This window comes from Dasypus novemcinctus, chromosome 20 (genome assembly GCF_030445035.2).
Source record: "Dasypus novemcinctus isolate mDasNov1 chromosome 20, mDasNov1.1.hap2, whole genome shotgun sequence".
Taxonomy (NCBI): Eukaryota; Metazoa; Chordata; class Mammalia; order Cingulata; family Dasypodidae; genus Dasypus; species Dasypus novemcinctus.
Genome location: NC_080692.1, coordinates 20361662 through 20378008, shown reverse-complemented (window position 1 = coordinate 20378008; position 16347 = coordinate 20361662). Strand labels below are relative to the sequence as shown.

At 39.4% G+C, this 16347-nt stretch overlaps 1 protein-coding gene and 1 non-coding gene across 2 annotated transcripts in view; one reads left to right on the top strand and one right to left on the bottom strand.

Annotated features, from left to right (window-relative positions):
- Positions 1–16347, bottom strand: part of KDM5A (lysine demethylase 5A) — a 115994-nt gene that overhangs the window by 23163 nt on the left and 76484 nt on the right. The window contains exons 15-19 of the mRNA XM_071210118.1: positions 11297–11478; positions 10832–10956; positions 10214–10364; positions 8568–8682; positions 4282–4637 (exon numbers count right to left, since the gene is read on the bottom strand). Of these exons, the coding sequence (XP_071066219.1) occupies positions 4282–4637; positions 8568–8682; positions 10214–10364; positions 10832–10956; positions 11297–11478 (929 nt within the window). The remainder of the gene's footprint in view (positions 1–4281; positions 4638–8567; positions 8683–10213; positions 10365–10831; positions 10957–11296; positions 11479–16347) is intronic.
- On the top strand, positions 12067–12220 carry LOC111763951 (small nucleolar RNA SNORA62/SNORA6 family). Its single transcript, XR_002796673.1, has one exon. It is a non-coding gene; the product is annotated as a small nucleolar RNA SNORA62/SNORA6 family (small nucleolar RNA).

Here is a 16347-nt window from a genome sequence, read left to right as displayed (position 1 = left end):
AAAGGTCCAGAGACAAGAAGGAACATGGCATGTTTGAAGAACTAGGGAAAACACTCCACTATGTTTGAAACACTGAATGCCAGAGAAGAATGACAAGAGACGAGGCTGGGTATTTAAGCAAGGGGCTAGATGGCTGACGGCCTAATAAATAATGTTAAGGAGCTTAGACTTCACCCTGAGGGACCTGGGAAACTAGTGAAGTGTCCTAAATAAGGCAGTGAAATAATCACACCTGCATTTTAGGAAAATTACTAGTGGCAGTATGGAGAATGGATTGGGGTGGGGGGGAAACAGGCAGAATCTGTTGCTATGATCTAAGTCAGCTATGATAGCACCCTGAGGGGAATGGAAGATTATCAGCATGACTTGAGGGTTTTGGCATAAAGAAATGGGAGGGAGGGAAACGGACTTTGGCCCAGTGGTTAGGGCGTCCGTCTACCATATGGGAGGTCCGCGGTTCAAACCCCGGGCCTCCTTGACCCGTGTGGAGCTGGCCATGCGCAGTGCTGATGCGCGCAAGGAGTGCCGTGCCACGCAAGGGTGTCCCCCGCGTGGGGGAGCCCCACGCGCAAGGAGTGCGCCCGTGAGGAGAGCCGCCCAGCGTGAAAAGAAAGTGCAGCCTGCCCAGGAATGGCGCCACCCACACTTCCCGTGCCGCTGACGACAACAGAAGCGGACAAAGAAACAAGACGCAGCAAATAGACACCAAGAACAGACAACCAAGGGAGGGGGGGAATTAAATAAATAAATAAATCTTAAAAAAAAAAAAAAAAAAAAAAAAGATATCAACATGACTTATTAAAAAAAAAAAAAAAAAAAGAAAGAAATGGGAAGGAGGGGTCAAAGGTAACTTCCAAAGTACAGGCTTATTGAAATGAATCAAAGATGGTAATATCCAAAGAACAAAGGAACATAGGAAGAGGGTACAGGAAGAAGTCAGTAAGTCCAATTTTGGAAAAAGAGAATTTAAGGTACCTACCTGTGGGACATCCAATGGAGTTATCTAGTAGGTAGCTGGCATCTATGAAAGAAATCTTAAGTTACAGGTGAAAAGTTAGGAGCTAATTAGCATAAAGATGGCAAACAGATCCAGGAAATTACAGTGAGAAGAGAAAGGCATCTAGACCAGTATCATGAGGAAAGCCAATATTTAAGAAGGAGAGAGAGAAGGCTGAAGCCAAAGGAGGAAGATATCAAGAAAGAAATGGTCAGTAGTTAACCAAGGCTAAGAGAACAAGAATATTAAGGATATGTTTCAGAAAGATAATGCCAACAGGAGTTAGAAAACAGAACACTCTACCTCCCACTCTCTACCAATCCCATCACCCTCTCTCAAACCAATTTTTATTTTCTTCCTGACACTAATTACATGAAATTCATTTATTCACTTATTCATCTCTCTCCCCCCACTAGAATAGTGAGCTAGAATAATGAACAGTGCCTTGTTCTTTACTGTCTCCATAGCATTTAGAAAGAGTGCTTGGGGGAAAGAATGTAGCTCAAGTGGTTGAGTGCCTGCTTCCCATGTACAAGGTCCTGGGTTTGATCCCCAGTACCACCTAAAAACAAAACAAACAAAAGAAAAAAAAAACAACTCTCACTGGGGAGGGATGGAATTCAGTGGTTGAGGTGTGAGGTACTGGGTTCAATCCCAAGTATCTCCAAATATATACATACACAGTTAGTGCTTAGAATATAGTTATGTGTATATGTATGTATATAGTTAAAAATTAGGTAATTCATCAATACTGCCCCCTTCCAAGGCTCCCTCATCTCCTTGTTGTCTGCTGATTGTTTTTTGGTTGTTGTCAGCTTGTCGTTTTTTCTCTTTCTAAAAAGATTTTTCTTTTTCTTTCTCCCTACCCTCTCCTTGTTTTGCACTTGCTGTATCTGTTCGTCTTCTTTGTTTCTTTAGGAGGCACTGGGAACCAAACCTGGAATCTCCAATGTGGGAGGGAGGCACCTAATTGTTTGAGCCACCTCTATTCCCTGCTTTGTTTTGTCTCTCATTATGTTTTTCTTATGTATCTCTTGCTGGGTCAGCTTGCTGCACCTGCCTGTTGCGCCAGCTTGCTGTCTTCTTTAGGAGGCACCAGGAACTGAACCAGGGACCTCCCATGTGGGAAGCAGGCACTCAACTGCTTCAGACACATCTGCTCCACATCAACACTTTTTCCTTTTTTTAAAGATGTAGGGAAACGGACTTGGCCCAGTGGTTAGGGCGTCGTCTACCACATGGGAGGTCCGCGGTTCAAACCCCGGGCCTCCTTGACCCGTGTGGAGCTGGCCCATGCGCAGTGCTGATGCGCACAAGGAGTACCCTGCCAAGCAGGTGTGTCCCCCGCATAGGGGAGCCCCACGTGCAAGGAGTGCGCCCTAAAGAGAGCCTCCCAGCGCGAAAGAAAGTGCAGCCCGCCCAGGAATGGCACCGCCCACACTTCCCGTGCCGCTGACGACAACAGAAGCGGACAAAGAAACAAGATGCATCAAATAGACACAGAGAACAGACAAGTGGGGGAGGGGGAGAATTAAATTAAATTAAATAAATCTTAAAAAAAAAAAGATGTATTTATTTCTCCCCATCCCCATTCCCCCCATTGTCTGCTCCCTATGTCCCTTCGCTGTGTGTTCTTCTGTGTCTGCTTGTATTCTCATTAGGCAGCTCTGGGAACCGATCCTGGGACCTTTCCGGAGTGGGAGAGAGGTGATTACTCTTTTGCCAAACCTCAGCTCCCTATTCTGCTACGTCTTCTTATTTTCTCTCCTCTACATCTCTTATTGCGTCATCTTGTTATGCCAGCTCTTAGTGTCGGACGGCATTCCTGCACAAGGTGGCTTTCCCACGTAGGGGGGGCACTCCTGCGTGGGGTGGCATTCCAGTGTGGGATGGCACTCCATGTGGGCCAGCTCACTGCAAGGGCCAGCTTGCCCTCACCAAGAGGCCTTGGGCATTGAACCCTGGACACCTCCTATATGGTAGACAGGAGCCTAATTGGTTGGGTCACATCAGTTTCCCCCATTAATACTTTTTGAACTATAAAGATCAAGGGAAGATGTAAGAGGACTATAACTAGATCAGTGACAAAAGAATTGAAGAAAGGCAAAATCATTAGAACGTAATGACTTATTAAATGTAGGAGATTGAGGAAAAAGGTTTTCAAATATTACTCCAACAAAATTTTATCCAGTAGACTGCTATCAGTTAGTTCAGGTATACCAAATCAGTTTTACAAGCCAAAGAGTTATTTAGCGTTGCCCATTTAATATGCTCCCATCTCCTGGACCTGTCATGAATCTGAAGACACAGAGTAAAATGAATACTTCAGATAGGAAAAACTGTGGATAAATTATACTAAGTATTCTGTATGGCATCAGGAAAACAAAATATCCAGACTACACTGAGGCTCCTTTCAGCTGAGCAGACCTTTAGTGATTAAGATCACCCAAGGCTTTCTATATCAAATGCATCCAAAGAAGTGGCCAGCAAAGGGGTTAAGTGCATCAAGTCTTCAAAGTAAAGTGGAAAAGCTTCAAATTTCAGCTGTGTCACTTAAGAGCTTTGTGATTTCTTTAAGAATCCTAGTTCGTCTTTACAATAGAAATTACATAAATATTCATCTTAGCTGCTAAAGAAATGCTTTCATAAAGAATACTTTAGTCAATTATAAGCCAAATTAAGGGATATACAATCAAATATGATGAACACTTTACTTAAATCTCCTAAATCCAATGTGGTGCCAATGCTAATGCAACTGCTTCAACATTCTCATGAATAAGCCTTATCTCCCACCACTTTCCTGCATAAATCCTCTATTCCTGTAAAGCCCATTTATTTTCTGTCACCCAAACATAACCTACACATTCCTTCAAAGTTGGTTTATGACATTTCTGTTAACTGCCAATCCTGCTCATTCTTTAGAGCTCTAAGTTCATACTTTTCTGTCAAGCTTCTCTACTGACCATACATGCTACCAATGATCTCTGAAATCCTAATAAATTTACCTAGACTTCTCAAATAGCACTAACTGTAGTATCATTAATAGGCTCTAAATGAAATACTCTATGTATTACTTAAAAGTACCTAACAAAGTACATAATGTGCACACAACTTCTGAAACAGTCTAGATGCAGATCCATTAGATAATTTAGTGACTGATAGGTTAAGGAAGGCACAAACATTTTATGATGCCTTTACTGGAACAGATCCTTATGTTCCTCCTTTCCAGTCTATCCTCTGATCTAGTTATTAAAAAAACAACCATCACCAAAACACGTGCTCACCTTGCCTGTAGGCAGACCTTAGCCTTTTCTTCCCATCGCTCAGAGACTGTAAGGAGCTCCTGTAGTTCAGCCATTGCTTTTTCCACAGCATGGTGGGGTGCCAACCCCACCCCAGAGTCTATCAATTTCTTCATGACATCCAAAGTGACTTGCTGTGGATCTGACAGAGTCAGTCTTACTTCATCCAACCATCGAGCCTGCTGTAGCTCCTGCTTCAGTTGGGGTAATTCAGGTAGCTCCACGTAGAGACTAGAGCCCATATCTATCAACATCTGGAGTTTGGAAGAATCTGGGGTTTCATCCATCATGGCCTCCTGAGCACGTTCATGAAACTCTTCTACATCATCCAACAGATTCTGAAAAGGCCAAAAAAATAAAAATAAAAACACATTTAAAACAAACAAAATGAGTATGAAATAGACATAGTTCAGGCAAACTAAAGGATGACTGATTTATCAATTCTGGACCATTCTATAATCTTACCATCGAATAGTCAGACATGACACTTAAAGGCATGCATTTGCTGTAATTACTTCTATAGTCCCACTTTTAAAGTATGATTAATTCATTTAATAAATATTTAATGACTGCTGACTTAGATGCAGGCACTATTCTTCTTATCACACAGTAGTACACAAAACAATATTAAGAATTAAAATATTAAAATGAACAAGTATTAAACAAGACATACTAAAGTCCCTGTCCTCAAGAGACATACATTCTAAAATAGGTGGCCAGAGAGTGGACATACAAGTAAAATGTTTCAGTTAGTGTTAAGTGCTATGAACATAAAATAAGGCACATGACAGAGAATGACCACAGACAAAGAGAGGTGTGCTATTTAGCCAGTGTAGTTAAAAAAGATAGAAGAACTAAAACTAAAATGAAGAGGAGGGAGAAGTGGAGATGGGGACCATGTGAAGATCTGGAGGAAGAACAGTTCAGGCAGAGCAAATAGTAAGCATAAAAGCTTTGAAAGAGAGAGTAGGTTGGCACGTTTGCTTTAAGTAGATGAGAGAAATTAACTGGAGAATAAGCAGAGGTCAGATTTTATGGTGCCTTGTAAATTATAATAAAGAGTTTGGATTTCATTCTAATGGCTTTGGCAACCCACTGGGAGGGTTTTTAACTACAGGGGAATGCAATGATCTGACTCGTATTTTATGACCATTCTGCCTATTAAAAGAAAAATATATTGTAGGAGACAAAAGTAGAAGAGAGTCCAGTTAAGAAGCTGCTGCAGTAATCTAAGGGACAGAGTCTAACGGCTTAGAGCACGTGTAAGCAATTGAGATAATGACAAAAGGTTGTTTTTGGGATGTATTTTGAAGGTAATAGCAGCACTTGTTCAGAAACTAGATGTGAGATATAAGGGAAATGAACTAAGAATTTTGATTCATTTGATTCATTAAAAGGAATTTAAGATGCCTTTTAGTCAGCCAAATGGAAATGTAGAGAATGTAACTCCATAGGAATCAGTAGAGAAGAAGAAAGGAAGTCAAAACTGGAGGTTTAGGAGTCAACAGGATAAGGGTGATACTAAATGTGAGACGGCAAATAAAATATCAAGAGAGGATGAACTATAGTAAAGAAAGGACAGAGATTCCTAATTTACTCTAGCACTTAGAAGTCAAGCCAAAGGAGAAAATAAAGAACAAAACAAAAAACAAAAACCCAATAGACTAAAGAGTTGGAATTGCCAATAAGCCAAGAAGAAAACCAGTGAAGTGTGGTGGCCCAGATGTTTAAAGAAAATATTTCAAAAAGGAAAGAGTGGTCAACTACCAAAACGCTCTTGCGAAATTAAGTTAAGAAGGTAAGAATACAATTGACATTGGATTCCACCAATTGGTAATCTTAATAAAAACTGTTTGAGACACCTTATCCACCCTCCAGAACACAAAAACACATCCCAGACTTGGCCCAATGGATAGGGCATCCATCTGCCTACCACACGGGAGGTCCGCGGTTCAAACCCCGGGCCTCCTTGACCTGTGTGGAGCTGGCCCATGCACAGTGCTGATGGGCACAAGGAGTGCCGTGCCATGTAGGGGGTGTCCCTCCCGTGTAGGGGAGCCCCACGCACAAGGAGTGCACCCCGTAAGGAGAGCCACCCAGCCCGAAAGAAAGTGCAGCCTGCCCAAGAATGGCTCCGCACAAACAACAAGATGACACAACAAAAAGAAACATAAGGATAGAAGTGGTCACAGAAGAACACACAGCGGATGGACACAGAGAGCAGACAATTTGGGGGGGGGGGGGGCGGGTAGGGAGAGAATTTTAAAAAAAGATAGATTATGAATTAACCTTGCATATATCAATATACTTATGTATTTGTCTATTTTAATGTTACATTAAAAAAATATGAGGTCCCCATATACCCCCCACACCCCCTCACCCCACTCCTCCCATAACAACAACCTCATCCATCATCATGGGACATTCATTGCATTGGTGAATACATCTCTGAGCACTGCTGCACCACATGGTCAGTGGTCCACATTATAGTTTACACTGTCCCCCAGTTCACATAGTGGGCCATGGGAGGACATACAATGTCCAGTAACTGTCCCTGCAGTACCACCCAGGACAACTCCAAGTCCTGAAAATGCCCCCACACACATCTCTTCTTCCCACTCCCTACCCTTAGCAGCTACCATGGCCACTTTCTCCACATCAATGCTACATTTACTTCCATTACTAATCACAATAGTTCCAGAATAGAATTTAAGTAAGTCCACTTTACTCCATACTCTATTCCTCCATTCTGTGGACCCTGGGATGGTTATGTCCACTCCACCTCTATATCGAGAAGGTGCTTAGATTGCACTTGGATGATGGATGCAATTTTCCTGCTTGCAGCTGTAGGCACTCTTGGCTCCGTGGTATGGTGGTTGATCACCTTCACCTCCCTGTTAGCTGGCCGGGGTAAGTCCAATAAACCAGAGGGTAGGAGTTGCAAGTCTGTTGAGGTTCAGGGCCTGGCTATCACATCAACAGTAAAGAGATTCAGGTCCCCTGAGTATACACTAAACCCCAGCGCCAACCACAGGTCCAGTGAAAGTGATAGGAGAGGCTTGTGAACAAAGATCACATCTGAATCTAACTCCATCACACTCAGGAACACAAACTCTAAAGTAGGGCCAACTGACATGGCACTGAAGTCCATATGCCATGACTATAGAACCTGTGGGTCTCTGTAGCCCTCAGAAGAACCAATATATGGGGTTGTATCTACTTTAGCTGTCTCTGGGACTCTGCTGAGGTGTGCATAAGGGAGTCCCCTTTGATGACCTCCCGGCTCTTTTTTGGAGACTCTCAGCCATATAAACTCATTTGTCCTTTCCATTTCCCCCTTCTATTCAAGGTCAAAAAGCATTTTTAACTCCTGATATTACATATAGGCTGAGATATTCTGCTGGTCTGAGTTGATCCTTTTATTCAAGGTCATTTTATAGTTACATCAACTGGTACTTGGTAGTAATCCCTCAGCACCAGTGAGGCACAACCCCAGGAGTCATGTCCCACACTGGGGGAAGGCAATGCATTTATATGCTGAGTTTGGCTTCTAGACTGGCCACATTTGAGCAACCTGGAGGCTCTCTCTCAGGAGGTATTTTTGAGATTTCATATATTCAGTAAACCATCACCCTGGTGATTTTAGAGCTCTGTAGTTTTACAATTTCATGTACTAAAAACTCATTGATATGTTCATTCTTTTAACTAATTTCTTGCATTTCAGCTAAACCTGGAATCTCAATATGTATTCTACTTTAAATTAATAAAGAAAAAAATAATTCTCAAGAAGTCTTGGTCCCAGAATTTTAAATGGGGAATAAAGGCTAAGCACTTTTGTGAGAAAAGAAACAGGGGAAGCAGATGTGGCTCAAAAAAACTGGGCTCCCATCTATCATATAGGATGTCTAGAGTTTAATTTCCGGGGCCTCCTGGTGAAGGTGAGCTGGCCTGTGCAGGAATGCTGGCCCAAGTGGAGAGCGGGCGCAGCAAGAACACGCAACACAAAGAGACAGAGAGAACAGACAATAAGAGATGCAGCATCAGGGGGCTGAGGTGGAGCAAGAGATTGAGCGCCTCTCTCTCACTCTGGAAGGTCCCAGGATTGGTTCTGAGTGCCACCTAAAGAAAAGACAAGCAGACAAAGAAGAACACACAACAAATGGACACAGAAAGCAGACAGCAAGTGCAAAATAAATAAATCTTAAAAAGAAAAGAAAAGAAAAGAAACAAATACAAAAAAAAAAAAACCATACCACCAAGGATATTACCTTTACTTGTCGGGCTTGGCTGATGACACATGGAAGACTAAAAAGTTGTTGAACAAAGGCCTTCAATTCCTCCACTGTAAGTTTCGTCCGAGTTCTTCCACCATCTGGGCTCTGCCTGATGTGAAATAATATTGAGACATAAGAAAAACTGACAATCATTCTGATTAATTAAAGGGGATCCTACTGTTTTTAGTGTTCTAATCTAAACTTACTATTTAAGGGATTTGATTGCCAAGATGATGACATCAAAATAAATTTTGTAAGTCTTTAGTTGAGGACTCAAATATCTAACTTTCCAAGTTATGGTTCCTCCAATAATAATCAAGGGGTGTTTTTACAAGTGTTAAACATTTCAAATTTGATAACTTCCTGACAGTAGAGTGTTCACTGATAAAACAAAAGCCTGTATTTCAAGAAACTTTTAAGGTAGAATTAGGGTCTTGAACCTGGTTTAGAAGACAATGAACCCCCTGCAACTCATTTATATATATGCATTTTTTTTTAAGAAGAGAATCCCTAAGCCTTCACCAGACTGTCCAAGAGGTCAGTAACCAATGACAATTTAAGATTCACTGATCAGTGTCTCTAAGAAAGGTTCTCTGATAAAATTGCAGATAAAAAATATTTACAAAATAATTTCAAATCCATGGGAACTGCTACAGAAAAAAGGTCATTCAGATACAAGGAACATACTGGAATGAATTAAAAAAAAAATCACAGAAAATTTAACACATACAACTTATGTTATGCAGCTTAACAGTCTCCTCAGCTCCCTTTACTCTCGTATTCAAGATTACTCTTGGGAGCAGATGTGGCTCAAGCAGTTGAGTGCCTGCTTCCCACAGGGAGGTCCTAGGTTCAATCCCCAATGCCTCCTAAATAAACACACGAAAAACCAACTCAAGGGAGCCAGCCCATGTGGCTCAGTGGTTAAGCACCAGCCTCTCACACGAGGCCCTGTGTTCAATCCCCAGGCCTGATACCTCAAAAAAACAACAACTCTTTGCTGCCACCTGTTTCAGCCTGTTTTATCTAGTAGCAAGACACCTGATACCTTTCATTTTCCCCGATAACCTTAGTTCACTTCATTTTTTAAATTTACAAATATTTATAGAAAACCTACTACGTGCCAGGCATTGTTCAAAACATAAGAAATACAGCAATGGAAAAATAGGGGGAAATCGCTGACATTTTAGTCTAGCCTACATTCTAGTGAAGGTGGGAAAGAGAGACAGACGATTAACAGGTAAATCATCTAGCTTATTAGGAGGTGATATGGACCAGGAGAAAAACAAAGCTGGAAAGAAGGCTGCAATTCTAAAAGGAACTGTCAAAGAAGGTCTCACCAAAAATGTGATTTTTGAAAAAAGACTTATAAGAAGGGGGCATTTCACCTGATTATCTGCAAAGAAGAGAATTCCAAGCAGGGCAAAAATGTGTGAAGCCCCGAAGCAGGAACTCGCCTGGTGTGTACGAAGAGCAGCAAGGGGAAGAGGATTGCCAAAGTGCACGGAGAAAAAAAGGAAAGTAGGAGGAGGTAAGACTGGGGCAGTACTGGGGTGGTTCACATACCACAGTAAAAAAATTTGGCTTTTACTCTGAAAGAAACTGGAAAAACTGGAGAATTAAATTCTTCTTGGTCTTACCTGTGTTTCTGCTTTTTGCTCAGAAGCAGCTGAGCCACAGAAGCACAGGTCTCAGCTTCTTTTACAGCATCCCTGAGTTTCCTAAAGAGATCATTCTCTGGGTATTTTCTATCCTCAGCATCTTCCAGCATTACTCGTAATTCAATTAAATCTGTAAAAATAAAAGTAAATAAATGCTAAACACCATTAGCTCCAGCATAAAAAGCCATCATAAAACCTTTACCTGCTCGGTAAAAGTCACCAAACTATTCACAGAAACCTACTGCAGCTATGAAAATCTCTCCAATCCAATAAAATTTAGGACTAGGTGCTCATTCCTAATACCTATAGACAATTTCTCTCAGGTAAGACTCTTTTTCTAAATAAATCTTGTGAGTTAGTCCACTGGAAACTATGGCTCCCCAAAAATACATGATTTGTCTATTGCAAATTATATCAACCTTTTCATTTAAAAGATGATCAATTAGAAAACTCAACCACAATTCATGAAATTAGTCTCAAAATCTCATTTTGAAGCCTAGGGATTTTTTCCTTAATAGTAGAAAAACACATAAAACAAAGCAAGACCTCTTTTAAAGTAACAATTTCAGTTTTTGCAACAATAGGAGGACACTTAACCTTTCTTGTGGTTAAAGTTGGCAGATAATGCTTCTGTAACCCGACTGACCCAAGTGTCATAGGCCTGTGCCCTGACTTTCACACCATACAGCAGAGAAGGAAGGTCTTCTAAGGGGTAGCGGTATCTAGGAAAAAATACAGAATGAAAAACTCAAAAACCATCAACTTGAGAATAATAAATTTTATGTACATTCAGCCTGAGAAAAGTACAATAGCCACAGAAATGGGATCTGGGACACATAAAGAGAAAATCAAAGAACCCCAGAGCTAATTCAGAGAGAGACAAGGAACAAGTGAAATCAACTGATAAACTAATGTTAGCTGCCAAGTTTAGGTCTCAGAGCAAAGAAGGCAGATAAACAAGGAGAAATTACCAGTCTAGAGATGGGGGAGGGAATAACTAAGGACATTAAGACCTGGTTTTAAAAGATGGTAATGGAAGTTTAATGAGATACTTCTGGATACCTAAGACATTTCTTCTGCATGGGGCATGGGCACAGATCTGTTGGATGGTAGAGACACACAAGTCGCTCAGGATTACAGGAACACGTGAGGGCAGAGAGGAAACATGTGGTTCTACATGCTGAGCACTGTCGCTCATCGTCAGGAACAAGTTCAAACACTTCTTCTTCCGACATCAGGACACCCTGAAATACAAGTTATGCCACAAGATCAAGTCTTCTAAGCAACAAAGAACTTAATTAGAACATGTTCTGTGGGTAAATACTTACTTAAGGTAAACATGAAGGTACAATGGCACACCATCAAAATACTTTCCAAAAATAATCATTACTTTTTTTTTAAAAATGGACAAAACTAAACCTGAATGTCTAAGAATGCAAATATGAATGATAAAACTATAAAGAAATGCCAGGAACTGATTACTACAACACTTAAGATGATAGGTTATTGAGGGGAAGGAAGGAAGTTATAATTGGGAGGTGCTTTTTGGGGTGGCTACAAAAAGTTCTGTTTTTTGACCTGGGTGATGATGACAAGAATGTTTAACATATAATATAATTCATGAAGCTATGTATTTATTTCATGTAAGTTTTGTCTTTTTAAAAGTAAACGAGATTAATTTTTTAAAAGTATTATTGTCCCCCAAAACAATGCACCCTTCAACCAGATACATTAGTAATCGATGATCTGAAAATTACATTGATATGTATAAATGCATGCAAGGACAAAGAAGAGTAAAAGTACTCTCCTCAAATCAAAATACAATCTTCTTCAGTGCACATGTTAGAGCTTGGAGCTGAGCCCACTGGCTAGCCAATGAACTCTCAAGTGAAGGTAGTATGCTACATGATGGACAAGTTTTTCACTAATACCACAAGGGTCTCTGACCCAATGAGTGGAAGGTTGATAGTAGTCCTTGTTACAAATATAATTTTATGTATAAGGGAGCTTTGGGGAAAGATTAAAATGTTTGGGGAAAAAAACTATTTCAGCAAGTCATGAAAAAGAAAATTAAATCACACTCAATATACCAGAGTTCAAGAAGGTAAGAGGGTTTCAAGTACATTTTACAAAGTCTACTATTTAATATACAAGGGCTCCCTTTACAGTTTCTGCTTTCTTAGGCAAGGTACTGTTAAATCAATTCTATGACAGCCAGCTTTTTTCACTTAAGGTAGGAATCAGATAATTTATTCACTGGCAGACACAACTATTTCTTTCATCATACTTTTTGGTTTTGTTGGTTTAATCTAGATTTCTGCTGGCTATACTCTAACTTTCAATGTATTCATATTAGCATTCAGTATTTACTTAAAAATCATTTTCATGCAAAAACGATTCCAAAAGAAACACTGCAGGTGTTTTGTAGTTCACAAGAATTTGCACAGCTTCAAATAGGATGCTAATGTGGCAACTAACAAAGTCCTGGAAGATAATATGTGTGGGGAAAAAAAAGATACCTTTATGGAAAATGCCGTATACTATATTTCTCCTACCTTAGAGATTAATAGTGTATCCTAGCATATTAAAGGATTAGAGAAATTCTGTAGTGAAGAACTCCACACTTTCATCTTTTCTTAACTCACCATTTCCCAAACTTTCTTTACCACAGAATATTTTTTCCTTTTAATGCCTTAACATAATAAAATGCTTATGTTCCTGAAAATATACTCTGGAAAATCCTGAATTATCAGTAAGGAATAGAGAGAAGAACAAAGTCAGAGAAACAAAAAGGCTACTTAAAGTTATCCACAGGATAAAATTAAGGGATGGAACAGGATGGTAATAGTAAAGAAAAAAGGAGAGGAAATGATGAGATACACTGCCAAATACACGAACAAGCAAAAACTTTTTAAAAACCAGATAACAGAGGACTCTGAAGGAGAGGATGAGTCAAGAAGCGCACTAAAGTTTTTATATAATGGTTCTGGCACTTAATAAGATAGGCAAGTGGTTTGTGAAAAGGGTGGAGGTGGAGATGAAATTCTATTTTGGATGCTGAAACTGAAATGACAACAATCTAAATAGAAATGTACAGTTAGCACCTGAAGATGCAGACTACAAATGGGTGACTGGATATATTACACATTTGTCTTTCAAAGTGACAATAATACCTGCATTTCAATAAACAGGAAGAAACATTAAGAGGTAAGAACTGAAACCACCAAGAGTGATAACAGCTGAGAGTTACAATCTTAAGAATGGATAAGAATTCCTTGAAAAGTAGCATAAAGCTGAACTCTGCAAACACTGGAAGTTAAGGAAAATAAAGAAAAAGAGAACATCAAAAGTGACTGCCAAATGTAACCCAAGAGGCTGAAGAAACAGCAGAGCAAGTGTTAGGAAAAGAAACCAAAAACCCCATATATAATACAATAAAAAGGTCATGGGAATGGAAGACAAGAGAAAAGACTACTGGACTTGGCAATAAAGTTGTCACCAGTAAGCTCTGAGATTTTCATAAGTATCATGGGAACAGAATGACAGTGATGATGAAGGAATAAGAAGTGAGGGCACTAACCACAGAAAAATTACACAAGAAGTTTTTTAGGAAGAAGTGAAAACTTTTCTCAAGATAGGGAAAATCAGTGCATATGCAAAGAAAGTGCACAGATGGGAGGTAAGTTTAAAGAGAGTTTAGAAAGAAATTTTTTTAAAGTACCATAATATGACAGGGGATCAGGAAATGTGATATTCAAATTATTGTCGAACAGTTTCTTCAACAAATGGTGCTGGGACAATTAGGTATCTATAACCAAAACAATGAAAAGACTCCTATCTCACTCCCTATAAGACAATAACTCAAAATGGATCAAAGACTTAAAAATAAAAGCCAGGACCATAAAACTACTAGAAGAAAATATAGGGAAATATCTTTAAGACCTTGTAGTAGGTGGTGGTTTCTTGGACCTTATACCCAAAGCATGTGCAACAACAACAAAAAAATGGGACCTCCTCAAAATTAAAACACTTTTGCATCTCACAGGACTTTTTGTCAGAAGGGTGAAAAGGCAGTCAACCAATGGGAGAAAATATTTGGATATCACTTATCTGATAAGAGTTTAATATCCAGGATATATAAAGAGATTATTACAACTCAACAATAAAAAGACAATCCAATTTAAAAATGGCAAAAGACTTGAACAGACATTTGTCCAAAGAAATACAAATGGGAAAAAACATATGAAGAAATGCTCAACATCACTAATGATTAGGGAAATGCAAATCAAAACTACAATGAGGCAGTGTACTTGGCCCAGTGCTTAGGGCATCCATCTACCACATGGGAGGTCTGTAGTTCAAACCCCGGGCCTCCTTGACCTGTGTGGAGTTGGCCTATGCGCAGTGCTGATGCATGCAAGGAGTGCCATGCCATGCAGGGGTGTCCCTGGCGTAGGGGAGCCCCACATGCAAGGAGTGCGCCCCGTAAGGAGAGCCACCCAGCACAAAAGAAAGTTCAGCCTGCCCAGGAATGGCGCCGCACACACAGAGAGCTGACACAACAAGATGACGCAACAAAAAGAAACACAGATTCCCGTGCCGCTGACAACAACAGAAGCGGACAAAGAAGACGCAACAAATAGACACAGAGAACAGACAACCGGGGGGGTGGGGGTGGGGAATGAATAATAAATAAATCTTTAAAAGAAAAAAAAACCACAATGAGATATCATTTCACACCTATCAGAAAGGCCACTATTAAAAAGACAGAGAACTACAAGTGTTAGGATGTGGAGAGATAGGATCACTTATTCACTGTCAGTGGGAATGAATAATGGTACAACCACTGTAGAGGGCTATTTGGCAGTGCCTAAAGAAGTTGAATATAGAGTTGCACGTGACCCTGCAATACCACTACTGGGTATATACCCTGAAGAACTGAGAGCAATGACACGAACAGACATTTGCACACCAATATTCATAGTGGCACTATTCACTATTGCCCAAAGTTGGAAACAACCGCGGTGTTCATCAACAGATGAATGGATAAACAAAGTGTGGTTTATTCCCATGATGGAACATTATGGAGCTGTAAGAAAAAAATGTAAGTCATAAAGCAAATGACAACATGGATGAACCTGGACGACATTATGTTGGGTGAAGCAAGTCAGGCACAAAAGGACAAATACTGTATGATTGCATTACTATAAATCTAATACACTGTGTAATATACTGTATGATTAAAGAAATTGTATGTATCTAGTACATTTAATTGAGAAATGTATGTCTTTATTCAACTGTTTTCTTTTTTCAATTATTAAATGTACAAAATAAAGTAAAAAACAAAAAACAAAAACAAAACGAATTACTGTAGAACAAGGGAAAATAATTAATGTCCAAATAACAACACAGGTTGATCCTGAAGTATGGGAATACAGCACAAAAACACCTTGCATTAGTGTTCACCAATGAACTTTAATTCCAAAAGAAAGATACCAGGCTAAGAGAAAAGGAATCCTATTTTTAATAAATATAATGAAAACAAGACTTTTAAGAACTTGGAATTTTATTATCAAGGCCGTATGTTCACACATCTCAAAAAGTAAAATCAAAAACAAAAGGTACTTACTGTTAGTTCATAGGTAACTGAAACAACTAGAAAAAGAAATACGACCACCTAGTCAAAATTTTTATTTCTAAGCTAACCTAAATTCTGAAAAAAGAACTAGTTTCAAATATTTTGAAATAATATTTATACCATTTGTATTTTAAACATGTATAGCATATTACATTTTGGTTTATACTTTTTTCCCATCTTCGCCTATCAAAACAGAGTAGTGGAGAACAGTGAAAACTACATCAGATTTACTCTTCAAACCCAAATCTCTAGTCAACTGTATTATTTTTCCGTAGTCTATGTCTATATTCCTTCTCTTAAGACCTTTAAAACCTTATACAACCCATTATAATTGAAATAGATTGTTTAGAAATATACACAAACTCCTAAATTTTATGATTATACAATCTTACCTGTCTGAAAATTTTATTATCAAGGAAATTGTGATTTTAGTCAGAAAAACAGGATTCTATGACATTCCACCATTTAGAGTACG